This window comes from Ursus arctos, unplaced genomic scaffold, assembly GCF_023065955.2.
Source record: "Ursus arctos isolate Adak ecotype North America unplaced genomic scaffold, UrsArc2.0 scaffold_13, whole genome shotgun sequence".
NCBI lineage: Eukaryota > Metazoa > Chordata > Mammalia > Carnivora > Ursidae > Ursus > Ursus arctos.
In genome coordinates this window covers 12,801,649-12,818,733 of record NW_026622797.1, presented here as the reverse complement: position 1 = coordinate 12,818,733, position 17,085 = coordinate 12,801,649, and the positions used below count along the sequence as shown (strand labels likewise).

Sequence of the window (17,085 nt, the reverse complement as noted above, 5' to 3'; positions counted from 1 at the left end):
ATCCAAAAATTTACCTGAAGATAGTGCCAAAGAGAGTAATGCTCTACAGAATAATAAAGCATGATATAAAAGTAGAATTAACTACTGTACTGACAAAATAGAAGATAAAACATCAGTGAAAGACTACAGAGATTGCAGAAATAAGCCTATATATATATATATATATATATATATATATATATATATGAATTTTGATACCATAAAGGTAGCAGTACAAGTCACTGGGGAAAGAATCTGTTTAATCACATCACATAATGAATATTCACTAAAAAATAACTTAGATGTTTATAATCATAAATAAAATGAACTAGTTATATTGCACCAATTTGCAGGTAATCTAATCAGCATTATTTCATAACATCTTCTAGGGATCGTTAACCACTGGGCATGGAGCAAACAAAAAAGGCGGTAGATCATCTATGCTTGAGAGCAATGCCATTGAGGTCAACAATTGTAGATTCTGATTTTCCCAACACTAAATATTTACTTCTATTTTGAGATCGCTTCTTAAATTATAGTTCAAAAAATAGGATCACTAGGAAATCTTCTAGAGACTAAATTAAGTCATAGAGGTACAAAGACCAAGATCAGTCCTCACCTTGGTAGGCATGCTATGGAACCCCCCCAGTCTCTCCTTTGCTTCCTCTTTCCACCGCCACCCCAGCTATTACAAAATTTCCTAACTCTTCTGATTTCCTCTGTCCCCTTATATGCTTCTAACCCCACATTCTAGAGCGACATAATTTTTCTGAAGTATAGCATCTCAGGTATTTGTCCAGCCTGACTCTTGCTGGCCTTTCATGACTTTAAAACAAATTGTGATCAATAATTTTAAAAAAGTATATCATCGATTATATGAGCACCCTGATGAGAAACGGTCATCCATTATCTACTGAAATAAAACTAATGACTAGCCTAGAATTCAACATTATCCAAATTTCTTTTCCATCCCTCCTTCCCATGGCTTCCCTCTCTGCAGATCTTCCCACTAGGATCACAGATTACTTAGATGTGATCTTCCGTACTTTGAGTTCTTGCTCTCCTTTAAATCCCTCAAGTACCTTCTGTCTTTGTGTGGCACTTACTTTACTCTGCTTTCTTTCATTAAATGAGTCTTATTCCTCCCACCCTCCCCATAAAGATCTTAACATTTTTTAGCCCAGAAGTTGTGTCTTGTTCATCTGTGTGTTCCTGTTAGGACTGAGTACATGAGTACATGCTAGGTACTCAAAAAAATAAGAGTAAATTGAATGGACTTCAGTATTTAACTTTTTTTTTTTATTATCTTCTTGCTTCCTAAAGAGACATGCTGAATAATTCCTACAACAGCATCTGAATTAGCTAGCTAAAATAATATAGCATCCATACTATTTTCACTCAGATTATGTAAATTTTTTTTTACGATTTTATTTATGTGTCAGAGAGACAGAGATTGAGTGAGAACAAGCAGGGGGAGCAGCAGGCAGAGGGAGAAGCAGGCTCCCCACTGAGCAAGCAACCCGACGTGGGACTTGATCCGAGGACCCTGGGATCATGACCTGAGCTGAAGGCCGACACTTAACTGACTGAGCCACCCAGGCGCCCCTACAATTTTTGTAACTCTTAAAATCCGGCTCATTTATGTCACATTCTTAAGCTGTCACGCATTTTCCAGTATGCTTGGCTCTTCGTTAACAATTCTTTTTCTTCTACATGGTTCCCATATTGATTCTGACTGGACTTGTCCTTGACCATTTATTTACATGGAGTATTAGCGTCACTGGTGGTTATTCAGCTCTTTAGCATCCAGGGTATGGTCACTCCGTTCATGGTGTAAGCATAAATAAAATCGTCTCCACATTGTCAGCATAATGTAAATAGAGACATACATGGGAGTTATCATCACATAGGCATAAGTAACAGACCAAATAACCTCTCACAGAAGGAAACAATATAGGGTAAAATTGAACTGAAATGAATATTCCACTAACCCCATCACCTTTTTTCCCCACTGTGCTTTGAGGAAAGACTCAGTGAAGAATCTGGAAAGCTCTGGAACTCTGTAACTTCCAATGTGGAAAGGCAATGGGATGCAATTAACACTCTGCATTTTTTTATTAGCTTACACCACAGGGAAGAAAGGTCTAAAAGGCTATTTAAATTCAGTATAAAATTCTAGCAAACACAATTTTAATTGCACAACCGCAAAACATTTCTCTCGTCGAAATAAAAAGAAGGCTGTAACGCATGCTTCTTACTTATTTCAGGACTCAGTTATTAACCTTTAAGAATCTTTTCTAGGAGAAAAGCCTCTTTCTCTAGCAAATGCATCTTGAGACTGGGACTTAACCTAAAATCCTAACTCCTGTCTTAGACCATGTTGACACTTCAATCCCTGTCATAAAAACACCCTGAACAATATTTCAGACACAGGAATGTCAGAGCTTTTCTTTTTTTAATTGGCAGCTAAAAAATAATTTTTAGCAGTCAGAGAAATGAAAAGCTACCTTCCTCTCCAACACACAAACATACACATGTAAAAAAAATGTATAATATGCAGTCTGATTACTCAACAGCAAATCATCTCAAACGCAAGAAAAGACCTGGTTGCTGTTTCCATAGCAATGACTTTATGTGGTTTAACTCTTCTGGGAATTTAACCAAATCCCCAGCAGCAGGAGAAAATCATCAGCAAAAATTTTGTAACATATGGCAACTGCCAACACATCAGTGAGGGAAAAAGACTTTTATTTTCTCTTCCTTTCTACTGAGAGGAATACCTTCATGTCAAGCTGCTGGAAGAAGCAGAGAGATTTTGTTGGTCACCCAGCACTTAACTTAAAATTTTTAAATACTAGGTTTGTTCTCCCTTAGATTGAAAGAGATGCTGGTCCCCAGCCAGCTCTGCAGCTCGTGCCTCCCCAGAATGACACTTGGACATGGACACGAGGTACACATGTATTCCCATGACTCGCAGTTTATTCATCCTAAAGAAAAGCTCAATCTGCAGGGTCATCTCTCGGGAAAGATTGCAAATGGAATTTTATGCTCTGTTTTGCTTTTAAAGCCCCCCTCATCCTGGGGTGGGGTGTGTGTGTATGTGTGTGTATGTGTGCACATGACACTTTTTAGTTCTACTTATGGGCCAATGATTAAGAGTTTTTCACAGGAAAAGAATAGATGTGGTACTTTTCATGATTTTCTTTAGTTCAAACAACGCTGTATCTGAAAGACTCCTCCAAGTATCAAGTTAGAGGCCGTCCAGCTCAAGATACTTAAGTGCTCTCTTCAGTATGTCTTCATAAGAACAAAGATTGTGGGGCGTCTCAGTGGCTCAGCTGGTTGAGCGTCTGACTTTTCGGTTTCGGCTCAGGTCACGATCTCGGGGTGATGAGATGGAGCCCCAGGTCTCGCTCCACACTCAGCATCGAGTCCTCCCTCTCTCTCTGCCCCTCTCCCTCCCCCTGCTCGTGTCTCTCTCTCTCTCTCTCACTCTAAAATAAATAAATAAAAACTTTTTTAAAAAAAGAATAAAGATTACAATCAATATGCAATTAATACCCAATGAAAATGGTTGTCTCAGAATGAGGAAACACCTCCAGTGACAAGGAATGCATTACTTTCCAAGAAACCCATTCAATTTTGAACCATTTTCAACATTACAAGAAGTTTCTCATGCTGAATCTAAAACCACCTCCCTTTTGCTTGTGCTTCTAGCCTCACCATCTGCATCAGTTCTGCACTTCCAAGGAGACACAGATTACGCCCAATATTTCCTCTACGTGACAGCACGTCTCAAACCTAAGGCCGGCTCCTGTCTCCGGTTTTCCATCTGTCAGAGCGCACCTGTGACCCCTGTATTCCCACTGGTGCTGTTTCCACTCTCCTCCCTATTCCACTTCCTTCACCTCTAGACATAGGTTATTTCGCCAATGACTTTTTTCAGTCTACTTTTTTAAATGTAAAGTAGACCACTGGCCTAGATTAGGGGTATTAAACAAAAATGCCATCAGTTGCCAGGCAGGTAACACAACCGTGGGAAGTATCTTCAGGTGAGGCCATAGGGAGTGATGACAATCATGGTGACTTAGAGAGTGAGTTCCCAGCCTGAGCATTCAAATTTACATACTTCAAAATACTGTACACACACACACGCAACTGGACTATAGTCACGATCCTTGGCTCAAATAACCCTGACACCAAATATTAAATTAATAGGGTATATCTGAAAATTTGAGACCTTAAATAAACTTTCCCTGATTATCAGGCTCGGAGAGAGGGGAGAGCAGCCATCTGTCTTCGGGCCACTCTGGCAAGGTATCATGAGAACTGCCCCCGTCAACTTTCTTTCAAAAGTACCCTGAAAAAATACAGACCAAACTCAGCATTGTCTTGTCGCTCAGGATCTTGTATCAGGTTGGCTTGTTTTTATACCCGAGTAAATAAGGTACAGACCATCCACCAAGCCACATCATGACTGAAAACTAATACTTAAAAAAAGTTTGTCTGAACAAAAGATAAGACCAATTATCACAGATTATTAAGAAAGTTCACGTTTCTATACTCCATTCACTGTTTCCTTTGCTAAGACTTAAAAATATTTTGTTGTTTTTTTTCAAAAGCAGACACTGTGCTCTCCTTCGTGTTTAAAAGTTCTAGTGCTGGGGCGCCTGGGTAGCGCAGTCGTTAAGCGTCTGCCTTTGGCTCAGGGCGTGATCCTGGCGTTTCGGGATCGAGTCCCACATCGGGCTCCTCGGCTGGGAGCCTGCTTCTTCCTCTCCCACTCCCCTGCTGTCTTCCCTCTCTCGCTGGCTGTCTCTCTGTCACATAAATAAATAAAAAAATCTTTAAAAAAAAAAAGTTCTAGTGCTGCCTTCCAAAGTGCGTGCAAACCGTCCATCTTCCGGTTAACCACACTGACAGCTTCAGGAGCCAACTAACGAGGATCTAGGCCTTTCCCGTGGTTGTGGCCCAGGGAAGGTGGTTGCTCTCCGTTTGTTTGGAACCACAAGATATCAACCTACAAAATCTTGATCTAATCACCACGAGCTCCAGGGCATAAGACATGGGACCAAAAAGGAGTCAAACTTTTCCTCAGATTGGTGGAACATTATAAGTCTCATCACTATAAGCCTGTGGCCAGGGACACTTAGGTGGGTAATTAATGGCCTTGAAGCTGGAGTCCTCCACATACAAACTCTACAGAAGCAGCCCTCAGGCTTAGCCCACCTGACTGTTTAATTATTGAATCATCATTCATGACATTCAACATTCTTCTTACAAATTAAACCTAGAGTTCTATATCCACACGCAAATATTCATTCTTTAGGAAAGAGTAAACAAATTGTTGGTTTACCTCTGTCCGCCATCTTTGATCCAGTGGGCTTGTCTGGGACAATAAGATGGTCCAGGTTGCTAGTCAGTGAAGAAGTGTCATCACTAGACAAAGAGTTCAAAAATCCACTTTCCGATGTGGCAAGGCTGTTTTCCAGAGCCCTGCAGCTGTTTGCCTCTGAGGGTGCAAGTGAGTGAACCTGCACGGCGAAAGTTATAGACTGTCCCTCGTCGTCCGCAGCGGCGGAACTATGCACCATGTCAGTCCAGGACTGCCTCTCTCTAGATAAGGAGGCCACACTGCTCTGTGTCTTGATTGTACTTTCCGAGGAAGAGGAAGAACAGGATTTGGGTGAAGAGGAAGATGCCTGCTGTGCAGCCTGTTTCATAAATAAAACCAAAACAGAATAAAATAAATAAATCACGATTAAACTGGCATTCTCTATTTTCCATTTTCAACGAAGGTACTCCAGTGTTTCAGAAACAAATTATTAGTAACAAATCGTTTTAAAAGCCATTCACAAGCTTTGGGTTCGCTTTTTTTTTTTTTCATTTGTTTTACCAACTGTAATTCAGAATAATTGCTTTTTGTTCTTGCATTTAACCCTTTTTTTCCCAAACAGCTGAAGACACCATGTTTAACTTTATATCTCAGTGATAGGGAAATAGCTGCATTGGCTTCGCCTACGACCTTAATTCTCATACTTCATGTGAGGATTATTAGTACAACCCCTTTTTATTCTGTTTGAGTTCAATTTGCTATGGGGGAAATTACAATTCTTAAGCTTCCTCATTACTTAATTTGAAGATTCTTAAACAGATCACAGCAAAGTTCATTATAAAACTGTTAAAAGGACTTGATAAAATACACTGAGAGAGAATTGGTCTGTTTGTATTCAGTACTTCCGTTAGTTGCCACAAGGAATGAAGTTAAGATTACATTTAAATGTAAATTCCATTCTACTTCTTAGGGATCTACATCCACAGGTTTAAATGACACGCCCGGAGCTCAGTTGTGTATTGTAATGTGTTATTAAAAAAGATATAAAGAAACCTAAACTACTCTAAAAAAATAATCCAATGAAAAATGTATCTTTATATTCATATAACAAGAACTATCACGCCATTGCCCAAAACCAATTTGTATAACTTTGAATTCTCTGTTTTAGGATCTGAAAGGTCTCCTTAATGTGATTTACCCTATCCTTCAACGCTCTCTAGAAATGTAAAAGGTCTCTTTGGGGGACTCTTTGAAATACTGAAGGATACTTTGAGCAAAAAGCAGATTGTAATCGATCACTGAGTTCTCACTGATTGAGCAAAAACTTTTGAGAAAGGTAATTAAGAGAAAGAAAACAAAAGCTGAAGCCAGACAGGAAGCAAAATATTAACTGAGTGGAGACCACGGATGTGGACAAAGTACATACGTTTCAGTTTTCCAATATCATTTACATATTCTTTAGCACACACCCAGCAATAGCTCGTAACTACACAGGTGAAATCATGTTAGCTCATTAGTTCTTAAATAATTTAAAACCTTCAATAAACTTTCACCAAAAAAAGATAAGAATCCATTTGCAAGCTCTTAACTCAATAAAGAGAAGCCAGGGGGAATGAAACGTGAGAGACTATGGACTATGAGAAACAAACTGAGGGCTTCAGAGGGGAGGGGGGTGGGGGAATGGGATAGACCGGTGATGGGTAGTAAGGAGGGCACGTATTGCATGGTGCACTGGGTGTTATACACAACTAATGAATCATTGAGCCTTACATCGGAAACCGGGGATGTACTGTATGGTGACTAACATAATATAATAAAAAATCATTTAAAAAAAATAAATAAATAAAGAGAAGCCAACAATTGTTCCTAGACTGTGAGAAATAGCTTGACGATAGAGGATCTTCTGAAAGCAGTTCCTAAGAAACAATGCAAGAATTAATAAGAGTCCTTGGCAAAATGTTCATCTGCCCACGGAGAAAACATCAATGCAACACCACCAATCGCCCTCTCTTGGAAAGGACTTCATTTATCCTGAGATTTTATCCTTGTTTCATTTTGATGGTAAAATACATGCCTTCTTTTGGAAAATGGTGATAATAGATGTTAGTTTTTGTCTTTTTAAAGTATTTTTTTATGTCCTACATAGCAAAAAAAAAAAAAATGGCAACTATATGTTAATCCTTCACTTTTAATTTTATTTGTCAATAAAATCCAAACATCTAGACAAAAGAGACAAGAGTGTCTCTGGGTCACCCTATATCTCCAATGGCAGATGAGACAGAGAAGGCATTTTATGGTTCAGTTTCATCAATTTCAAGCATTCAAAAGTCGAAGAAGTAGTAGGAAGGAAATTGTTAGTGGGACGACGCCAAAGAGCAAACTAGGATTTTCTCCCCACAACCTCAGAATCATTGCAATTAACTCAGAATGATTGATTTTGTTTCCATCCAGTATGTTCCCAAGAATTTTGCAGGTTCTAAACTCTGAGTTCTGATGGGAAAAGCCCGTATTTACCCAACATATGCTCAATTTGCTGAATACTAGACATGCATTGTCAAATAACCAGTAAATTCACTTTTTAGAAGCATGACATTAAAATATCCAGTTAAGATACTTGCTCATCATATATCTTACTAATAATATGTTTGTACATACTGTACAGACATGAAAACTTTCCATTCAGGAACGTGTCAGTGAGTTACAAATCAGTTGCCTCAAATCATTCAGACCATTCAACAACTAAGAGATTAAGGATCTGTAATTCACTAAATAAAATCTTAGTTATCTAAAGGAGATAATGCCCAGCCCCCAAGCTGTCCAAATAAATGCCAAGACTTGTTTACTCATTAGAATGATCTATGAAATAAATATTAACAAAAATACCATTCAGACCCAGTCCTGACATGTTCCCCCATTGTGAGCTATTTTAGTAAAACTTGGCTTTGATGGGGCCAGCTTCCTTTTCTGAAAAGAGACCAACTGCAAGGTTTTCCTGTTGTTCCTATTGATATTACTGTAATTTGATTAGCAAAATGGGCTATTTGAGCAAAAGCCTGTGCACATAGCTGCTGTAGCATTTTCCATAAGCTTTCTGGTCCCCAAAACTCTGTTTAATGGGCCAGGAAAGATATGTTCATTGAGCATCAGAAATTTCTGTGAAGTATATTCCTTTTGGAGGTACTTACTACTCAAACACAATTCACATGTTTTCAATCCATCATCTCTACTGCACTGTGTAATATTTAGAAATTTGATTTTTATTTTTTTTACAGATTTTATTTATTTATCTGACAGAGAGAGAGAGCACAAGCAGGGGGAGTGGCAGGCAGAGGCGGAGGGAAAAGTAGGTTCCCCGCTGAGCAGGGAGTCTGATGTGGGGCTCATCCCAGTGTCCTGGGATCATGACCTGAGCCAAAGGCAGACTTAACCAACTGAGCCACCAGGCACCCTTAGAAATTTGATTTTTAAATGGAAAAAAGAAGAGCGAGCAAGAAAAAACAAGGAAGAACTAGAGAGATGGAAAGAGAAAATGAGGGAAAAAAAGATGATGTGTATCAGGCCAGAGGGAGCTTTTATTAGAAGAGAGATTAGCAAAATAGGAGTCCAAGCGATCCTGGAGCGCCATCACGAAGGGCTGAACAGGGAAATGCACTTCGTAGATACTGTAGTGCTAAATCACAGGTCATTGTTTCTACCGCTGTGTAGCCACCAAAATCCACAGAACACAGAACACTTAGCTCAGTGCCTTCTATGAACCTCCGTGTAATACACTCACAAAACTTCTCCCTGCAAATCAAATGAAGGTAGAGAGAAGTGACGGTCTCTCCTAGACTGAAGCCCATCTTTCAATACCAGTTCAAGGACTGCCTCCTCCAGGAAGCCTTCAGTGGGCTCAAGGCCGCATGGGTACCTCTGCACGGTGCTCCCAGGCTTCCTTCTATCCTACTAGGTGGAATGTCATTTTATTTGTCAACTAATACTATGACTGCTGACAGACTTGTTCTTTTTTTTTTTTTTTGGTGAGCTACTTGAGAACAGGCTGTTTTTAATAATTATTTTTGCCTATTTTTTTTACATCTGCACCTGATATATAGTTGGTAATAAATTAATGCCAATCCAAAAGCCTAGAAGAAAAACAGCCCAGAGTCGTTCAGTCTCTTATGGAGGAGCACGGCGAAATTCTCTATGGAATTGCTACAAATGATTTATCCCAACCCCAGGATCTAGGAGTGACTGTCACTGACGATAACGCACTACTCCAACAAAATGTTCTCCTGATCTCCAACAAAATTATTATTTTATCTAGTAGAGGTTAATAATTGCATGGTGGTTCATTCATTTCAGAACATTTGGGTTTTAAATATTTTACTTTTTAATGAGAAAATTTAAAGACATTCTCAAGATCTAAGTTTCAATGAAGAGACTATATGATTAAGTTAAAAATCCATATTGCTTTTTCACATTTTCTTCACGGATTTGTGTGTCATCTTTGCACAGAGGCCATGCTAATCTTCTCTGTATCGTTCCAGTTTTCCTATATGTGCTGCCAAAGTGAGTATGGTTTTTTCCATTGTATGCATATTTTTTAATTTAAATTCCTGTTAGTTAACATACAGTGTAATATTAGTCTCAGGTATAGAATTTGGTGATTCAACACTTACATAAGATATTTCTATTTACCAAAGAAGCTTAGTTCAAATGTTGATTAGCTTTTTCTTTGAATTGTTTGAAAACACAAATTTGACTTGGGAAAAAGTTTCAGATAGCCACCAACATTAAGAAGAAGTGAGCCAGCATATAAATGTTCAACAACATTAGTCAAAGTATATTTAAAAAAAAGAAAATACAGGAATGACTTAAGACTAAACATAATAAAACCAAATGAGAAAAATAAAAAAGAATGTATCTGTATGGCTTTTCCTCTCTTTTATTCACCACATTAATAAAAACAAACCAGTCAATTGCTGCTAAACCCAGGAAGTACTGTCTGTATTTCTACCACACGCTAGTAGAAGCATTCCTCTAAAAACCCAAAGACCTTATAGAGCACAGCCCCATCTGCCCCTGGCCTCCTGTATGACCTTGGGCAATGAGGTGGCAGAGGACGGGCTCCTCTCTGCAATCCCTTATATCCAAGTGACCTTGAAGAAGCCACTTTACCTCTAAGTCCTATTCCTTTGACTTCCTCCCGCCACCATTACCCACCCCTCCCTATCCTAACCCATCTTCCAAACAATAACTAGAGTGCTTCTTTTTTCTTTTTTCTTTTTTTTACGATTTTATTTATTTGAGAGAGAGAGTATGAGCACGAGTGAGGGGGAGGGGCAAAAGGAGAGAGAGAAGCAGACTCTCCATTCACTGAGCAGGGAGCCCAATGTGGGGCTCGATCACAGGCCCCTGAGATCATGACTTGAACGGACGGCAGATGCTTAACCAACTGAACCACCCAGGCTCCCTGAGAGTATTTCTAAAACATAAAATAGATCACAATATTCCCTGCTGAAAATCCTCTAATAACTGCCCACCACAAGTAGAAAAGCAGCCACAGTCTTCATTATAGCTGAGAAGGCTTACGTGGACCCCTATCTGCCCCACCAGTCCCTCTCCTTCCACCTCCCCCTCCCTCTCCTTTCCAGTCACAGCGGCCTTCTCTCCAGCCCTTGAGTGCCCGTTCCTTCCGCCAGAAACGTTCTCTCTGTGGGTTTCTAGCTGGCTGCTTCCTTCTGAGCACTCTGGTGTTGATTCAAGTATCAGCAGGCTCTTCCCTGACAGTCTCAGGAACATCCTCTCCACCGTCAACCCCGGCCACTCCCGAGCACACTACCCCTGTTCATCTTCCTCACAGCATTTATCAGCACTTGAGACTACTTGTTTGAATTACAAATCTGTTGTGCCTCTTCCTCAACTTAGAACTCAGCCTGCTCTGGGGAACAGAAACTGTCTATCTCAATTCGGCATTCCCTTACCTGCAACAGAACCTGGCACATGGTCGATACGCACAAAAAATGTATTAGCTGCCTGCCTGACTCTGATTTATCAAGAGGAGCAAGTGGGATAACATGAAAGAATATTCTTCGTAAAAGGTGAACTTAAGCTTGCAAAGGATATTTGCGATATTTATATTTATTTCTCTTCGGCTTCCTCGTTGGTAAAAAATGCAGAACTTTTGTCAAAGTCAAATGCAATCATTTTCCTCAAAGCCATGTGAAGGTATTAGACAAATGTAAAGTAGTGATGTTCTAATTCACATGGGGAAATAACAGTAGAGCAACAAATTGGCAGGGAACATGGATGAAGTTACAATCACCCACTTGCCCATTTATCGGTCCGTTAAATAAAGATGTATTTCACTTCAAATTGTGGTAGGCACAGTCATAAATGTTGTGGGTAAGGAAAACGATATTGGACACTGCCTCTGACTTTAAGAATTTCATAATTAGAGGGGCGCCTGGGTGGCTCAGTCGGTTAAGTGGTTGACTCTTGGTTTCAGCTCAGATCATGCTCTCAGGGTTGTGGGATTGAGACCCACAATGGACTCCAACTCAGAGGGCATTCTGCTTGAGAGTCTCTCTCTCCTTCTTCCCTTACTTGCACACATGCTCTCTCTCTCTCAAAGAAATCAATCTTTTCTTTAAAAAAAAAGAATTTAATAATTAGGGAAATAAGCCAGAAACACAAAAATCTGTAATACAAGGCAAATGATAACAACATGAAAAAGGTTTCTGTCCCCCGCACCACAAAAATAGGAACATGAAGAGCTCAGAAGAGGGCAGGATTATCTTGATTTAGAGGACCAGGGAAGCTTCAGTGAGGAAGTCACATTTGAACCGGAGATGGTGGAACTGCGGTGGGAGCACGTGGTTCCTACCAGTGGAGAAACTTTATCAATGCAAGTACCAGAGCAAGAAAGTCTGGAAAGCTTTGGGGAAACAGCAGGCAGTTTACTGGACTGTGGATAAAAGAGAAATCACCAACAAGACTGTAATGGCAGCTGGAAATAAACCTAAGGACCTTAAAAACCACACCAACAAGGCGAGAATTAATTTGATAAGCACCGTGGAGTCACTGGAAAGTCTTGTGCAGGTGAATCGATACTGTCAGAACTGACTTTGGGAAGACTGATCTGGATGTGTTTTTTAAGAGAGAGATATTAGAGACAGAGAAAGAAAAATACCTGCTGTTTCTATAACTCGGGCAAGAGCCATTGTAGACCCCAACTAGGGCAGTGGCAGTGGGACCAGAAGGCATGAGGGGTCGGGAGCAGCCCCATGCCTTGTGATGGACTGCCAGAGGAGGAGTCTGAAATAAACTGCTGAAACAAGGGCCAAAGATGTAAATGCTAATTTTAGAAATCTTGAAATCAGGCGCACCTGGGTGGCTCAGTCGGTTAAGCAGCCAAATCTTGATTTCGGCTCAGGTTGTGATCTCAGGGTTGTGAGATGGTGCCCTGCATCGGCCTCTGTGCTCAGCAGGGAGTCTGCTTCTCTCCCTCTTCCCCTGCTCCTCCCCCAACTAGGGCACTCATTCCCTCTCTCTCTCTCTCTCTCTTCCTCTCTCAAATAAATAAGTCTTCAAAAAAGAAAAGAAAAAGTCTTGAAATCAGTTAAATGTTCAACCATAGAGCTTGCAATAACTCTTGCAAGGATGAATTTTCTTTCCACCTTTATCTGGCTTGTATTTGCAGTCACTGATAATTTTTCATACAACTATCTCAGTTGTGAGCATTTCTAGTATATGGTACATGTATTGAAAGAAGTGACCTTTAGTAAACGGCTGCGTGAGATTCGTCCTACCAAAATTAATTTGAATTTCTAAAACTGATTTTACCCTTTTCTGTGTTTCATTTTTTACTTCCTCCTCTGCCACTGACCAAGGGGCCACAGTTGGCTTTGTTTATTTTTATTTACAGATCCTTTGGTTTGCTTTAGATGATTTTTTTGATCATTTAGATATAAAAGGAATTGTACTTCTAAAAAGCATCAAAATATGAGGACAATCATGTTAAGATTATCTGCAGGAGCTGTTTGAAGCTGGAGTTATGAATATTTATCTCTCAGTTTCTCTCTTATCTGATCAATCCACTGGGTGGTCTAGCTTCTCACCAAGTCCAAAAATCTGCCCATTGCATTTTTCAATTATGCCCTGACCTGCATCACCACCATCTCTCACACTAGATCACTGCAACCTTCCCTGTGATTTCTTTGCTTCTATCTTAACCCCCACCTCCCAGGGTCTCTCCCACACAGTAGCCTGAGTGGTCCTTTTAAGAGGGAAACTGATCATGTCACTCCTCTACTCAAAACTCCCAAAGGCTCCCTAAGTAACTCAAAATATCAAAGTCCTTAAGGGGCCCCAGGGGCCCTGCATGGTATGGCCACCACTACCCTCCAACCTCATTTCCTGCTATTCTCATCTTAACTCACCCTGCTTCAGCCACACCGACCTCCTTGCACTGCTACCTATGCACCAAGGAGATCTTGGCTCTAACTGTTCTCTTTGCTTAGAAAACTCCTCCCCAAACATCCACTGGACTGTCTCTCACACCACCTTTCAAGAGTTTTGCTCAGCTCTCACTCGGGCTTCTCCTTGCATTCTGTTCACAGCCACAATCCCACCTCCAGCACCCCTATCTCCCCATATTCGTATCCCCATATTCCCCATACTCTATTTCTACTACATGGTAGATAATTGACTTTGTCTGTTGATTATTTATTATCAGTCTCCCTCAACTAAAAGTTTGACTCCATGAAGAAATAAATTGTTGTCTTTTTTATTTACTCATGTGTCCCAAATATTTAGAAAAGTGGTTCTCAACAAAATTTGTTAAATGAATGAATAAGCTTATAAACATAGATTGAGTTACCAGACAACGCTTTTTCATAATTAAACCTAGAGAAAAAACACATGTAACCGATTTTTAATGATGGTTAAGCTCTTAAATCACTTTGTAACTTATTATTGAGTTTGAAATGTGAATTTTTTGCTCTTTTGTGGGTTTCAAGGAATCATGGATACTGATTTCTACAGAGAACCTTCCCAAGTGAAATCTACAGGGTCCCGTCTACTTAAAGCCTTTTTAGTAAGCTTGTCAAAAGGCCCCCATGTCTAATTTCTCTGTGAATCAATGGATGTCTTTTCCACTCTCCGTCCTGTGAAGTCTTCTCAAGAAGCAGCAACATAAACAGAAACCTCTTGTTCACTCAGAGAAGACCCTGAAGTGTTCTTCATTCTCTTGTGGAAGGTGGTGCCACCAAACTGGTCTGTGGCAGGCGTCTTACGGTTTGCAGTGATTAGAACGACTGGACATTGAATTACATTTCTAATTCAAGATTCTAATTTTAGGGAGATAATTTTCCAGAATAGCATTATTTTACACTTTTGAATCATCATTCCAAAATGAAAGTTCATTACCCAAAATATATTTTTTAAAGCAAGAACTTAGAGGGGCGCCTGGGTGGCGCAGTCGTTAAGCGTCTGCCTTCGGCTCAGGGCGTGATCCCAGTGTTCTAGGATCGAGCCCCACATCAGGCTCCTCTGCTGGGAGTCTGCTTCTTCCTCTCCCACTCCCCCTGCTTGTGTTCCCTCTCTCGCTGGCTGTCTCTCTCTGTCAAATAAATAAATACAATCTTAAAAAAAAAAAAAAGCAAGAACTTGGAGAAAAAAATTTTTCACCTAGGCTTCTATAGCTCAGTCGTGGCTAGCCTATGCCAGACTGAGCCAAAACATTAAGTTGATTCATTCTCTGGATAAAAGCATGAGTTTTTCAATTTTCATCTGTTTCAATAAAAAGCTTAAATGTTATTTTAACCAAGTGTCTTGCATGTCTGTTTTTCAGAAACAAGAGGAAACACAAACAAAATCTGCCTGCAAAATATGTGAGCAGGAGGAACATATTCTGTTTCTAAGGAAAATAAAACCTAACTGTTCAACATTTATCTATTTCCAATATATTTCTTCAGAAAAAAAAAAAAATGTTAGCCTTCATGGCCTTCCAGAAAAATCCTCAACTTAGAACTTCAAAAAAAATAACATTTGATTAATGACTCAGAAAATTCTAAAGAATCCTCCTAGTTCAGTGACCTAACTTACTGGTCTCATACGCATCCCTTCATTTGTTTGTTTTAAAACAAGCATTCCCTGAGCTTCTACTCTAACGTCAGGTAAGACTGTCATGTATAATGCAATTGAGCCATGATCCCTCATCTGAAAAGACAATTTGGTTGCTTTTACTTTCAAGTACAGTTTTTAGATGCCTGACAATGCTCTTAGTAATCTGTGATACTAGTTGCCACTATAAAACTAAAAATCACAGTATTTTAGAACCAAAATAAATCATATAAGAGTCACGGGGGGCGGACAGTAGGAGGGAGAGAGAATTTCAGGAAAAGAAGGACGGAGGACCAATGAAATCATTGTTATGTCACAGGTTAAAATGGGAAAGACAGAGAAGAAGAAAAGAGAGACAAAGACAGAGAGAGAGATAGAAAGGGAAGAGAGAGACAAAGAGAGAAACAGAGAAACTAACTAAAAATACATGTTTCTCTATTAAACCAACGAGGCACATCTATTTAGTCTTTTTTAAATTCAGAAACTGATTTTAAAAGAGGAGAAAGACTATGTTAAGGGCAAGTTATGAATATATTAAGATCGGCTATATTGTAAGTCTAGTTCAAAAACCAGTCTAAATTTTACCATATTCAAAGTTTAATTTTATTTGTATCTTACTTAATTTAATAGACTAGTCCTATTGCATAGAGATTTTGATAAACATACCCAGTCAACAAATATTTATTTCTGGTCTTGGTTGCTAGCCAAGTAAACTAGAAAAGGGACCACAATTCTCCATTGACAGCAGGTGACAACAGTAGAAGTCATCATTTAAATGCTATTTAATATCCTAAACCCAGAAACTGGCAAAACGACAAAGATGCAAACTTCATCACACAAAATAGAAAATTCTGGCAAAAGAAGTTCAGTAGGTGAAGGAGCTGCTGTAACCTATCAGAACCTCTCGTCACTTGGGTCCACGGATGGACAGGTACCGTAGTGGGGTGGAAAGAACACATGCAGTAGAGTGAGACACACTGCGGTTCCCTTCTGAGGCTCCCTGTTCACGGCATGCGTAGCCAGCCCATTCTACCTCTGAAATTCTGTTTCCTAAATCATGAAATGAGGATAGCCTTATCTACCTCCTCATGACCTAGCAAGAGGAAACCATTTTTAAAATCAGAAACAAAGGCACTAACCACAACAGAAGTAATGGATGCATCTGCCAGTCTGATATCAAGAACGACTGTCTACAGAAAGAAATATGAAACAGTCTAAATAAGTAAAAGCCATGAAACAGAAAAGGAGATGTGCCTTACTTTTAAGTGACAAAGAGCTAATGTAAAGGATAATAAAGAAACTTTATAAATACAAAATAATAATCGTAAAAAAGCTAAAAATGTGCTAAAGATTTAACAGACACTAAACAAAACAGAAAATCCAAATGGCAATAAATATGAAGAGAAGCTCATTCAGTAATCAGTGAAATGCAGGTTCAATACTGCTACTTTTCAGGGTTATTTGGGGGGCGGGGAGGTAAACGGTTATATATTTAAAGTACCTACGTAAGTCCTGACACATGGGAGGTAGAAGAACCATAAATAAGGTTCCCCGAAGATCCTTGCTTGGAATCCTTCTGGGGCCATCACTATAATGCCAACGAGCATCTAAATCATGCCACAGTCTTAACATCCATCAATAAACTGAACTTACGCTGGATGCTT

At 39.6% G+C, this 17,085-nt stretch overlaps 1 protein-coding gene and 1 pseudogene across 3 annotated transcripts in view; both read right to left on the bottom strand.

Moving 5' to 3' along the window:
• The window catches only part of IPCEF1 (interaction protein for cytohesin exchange factors 1), a 172,869-nt gene that overhangs the window by 25,577 nt on the left and 130,207 nt on the right, over positions 1 to 17,085 (bottom strand). For all 3 annotated transcript variants that reach the window (XM_057310935.1, XM_026505107.4, XM_057310937.1), the window contains exon 10: positions 5,336 to 5,693. In XM_057310935.1, the coding sequence (XP_057166918.1) occupies positions 5,336 to 5,693 (358 nt within the window). The remainder of the gene's footprint in view (positions 1 to 5,335; positions 5,694 to 17,085) is intronic.
• Positions 9,753 to 9,873, bottom strand: LOC113259698 (U6 spliceosomal RNA; annotated as a pseudogene).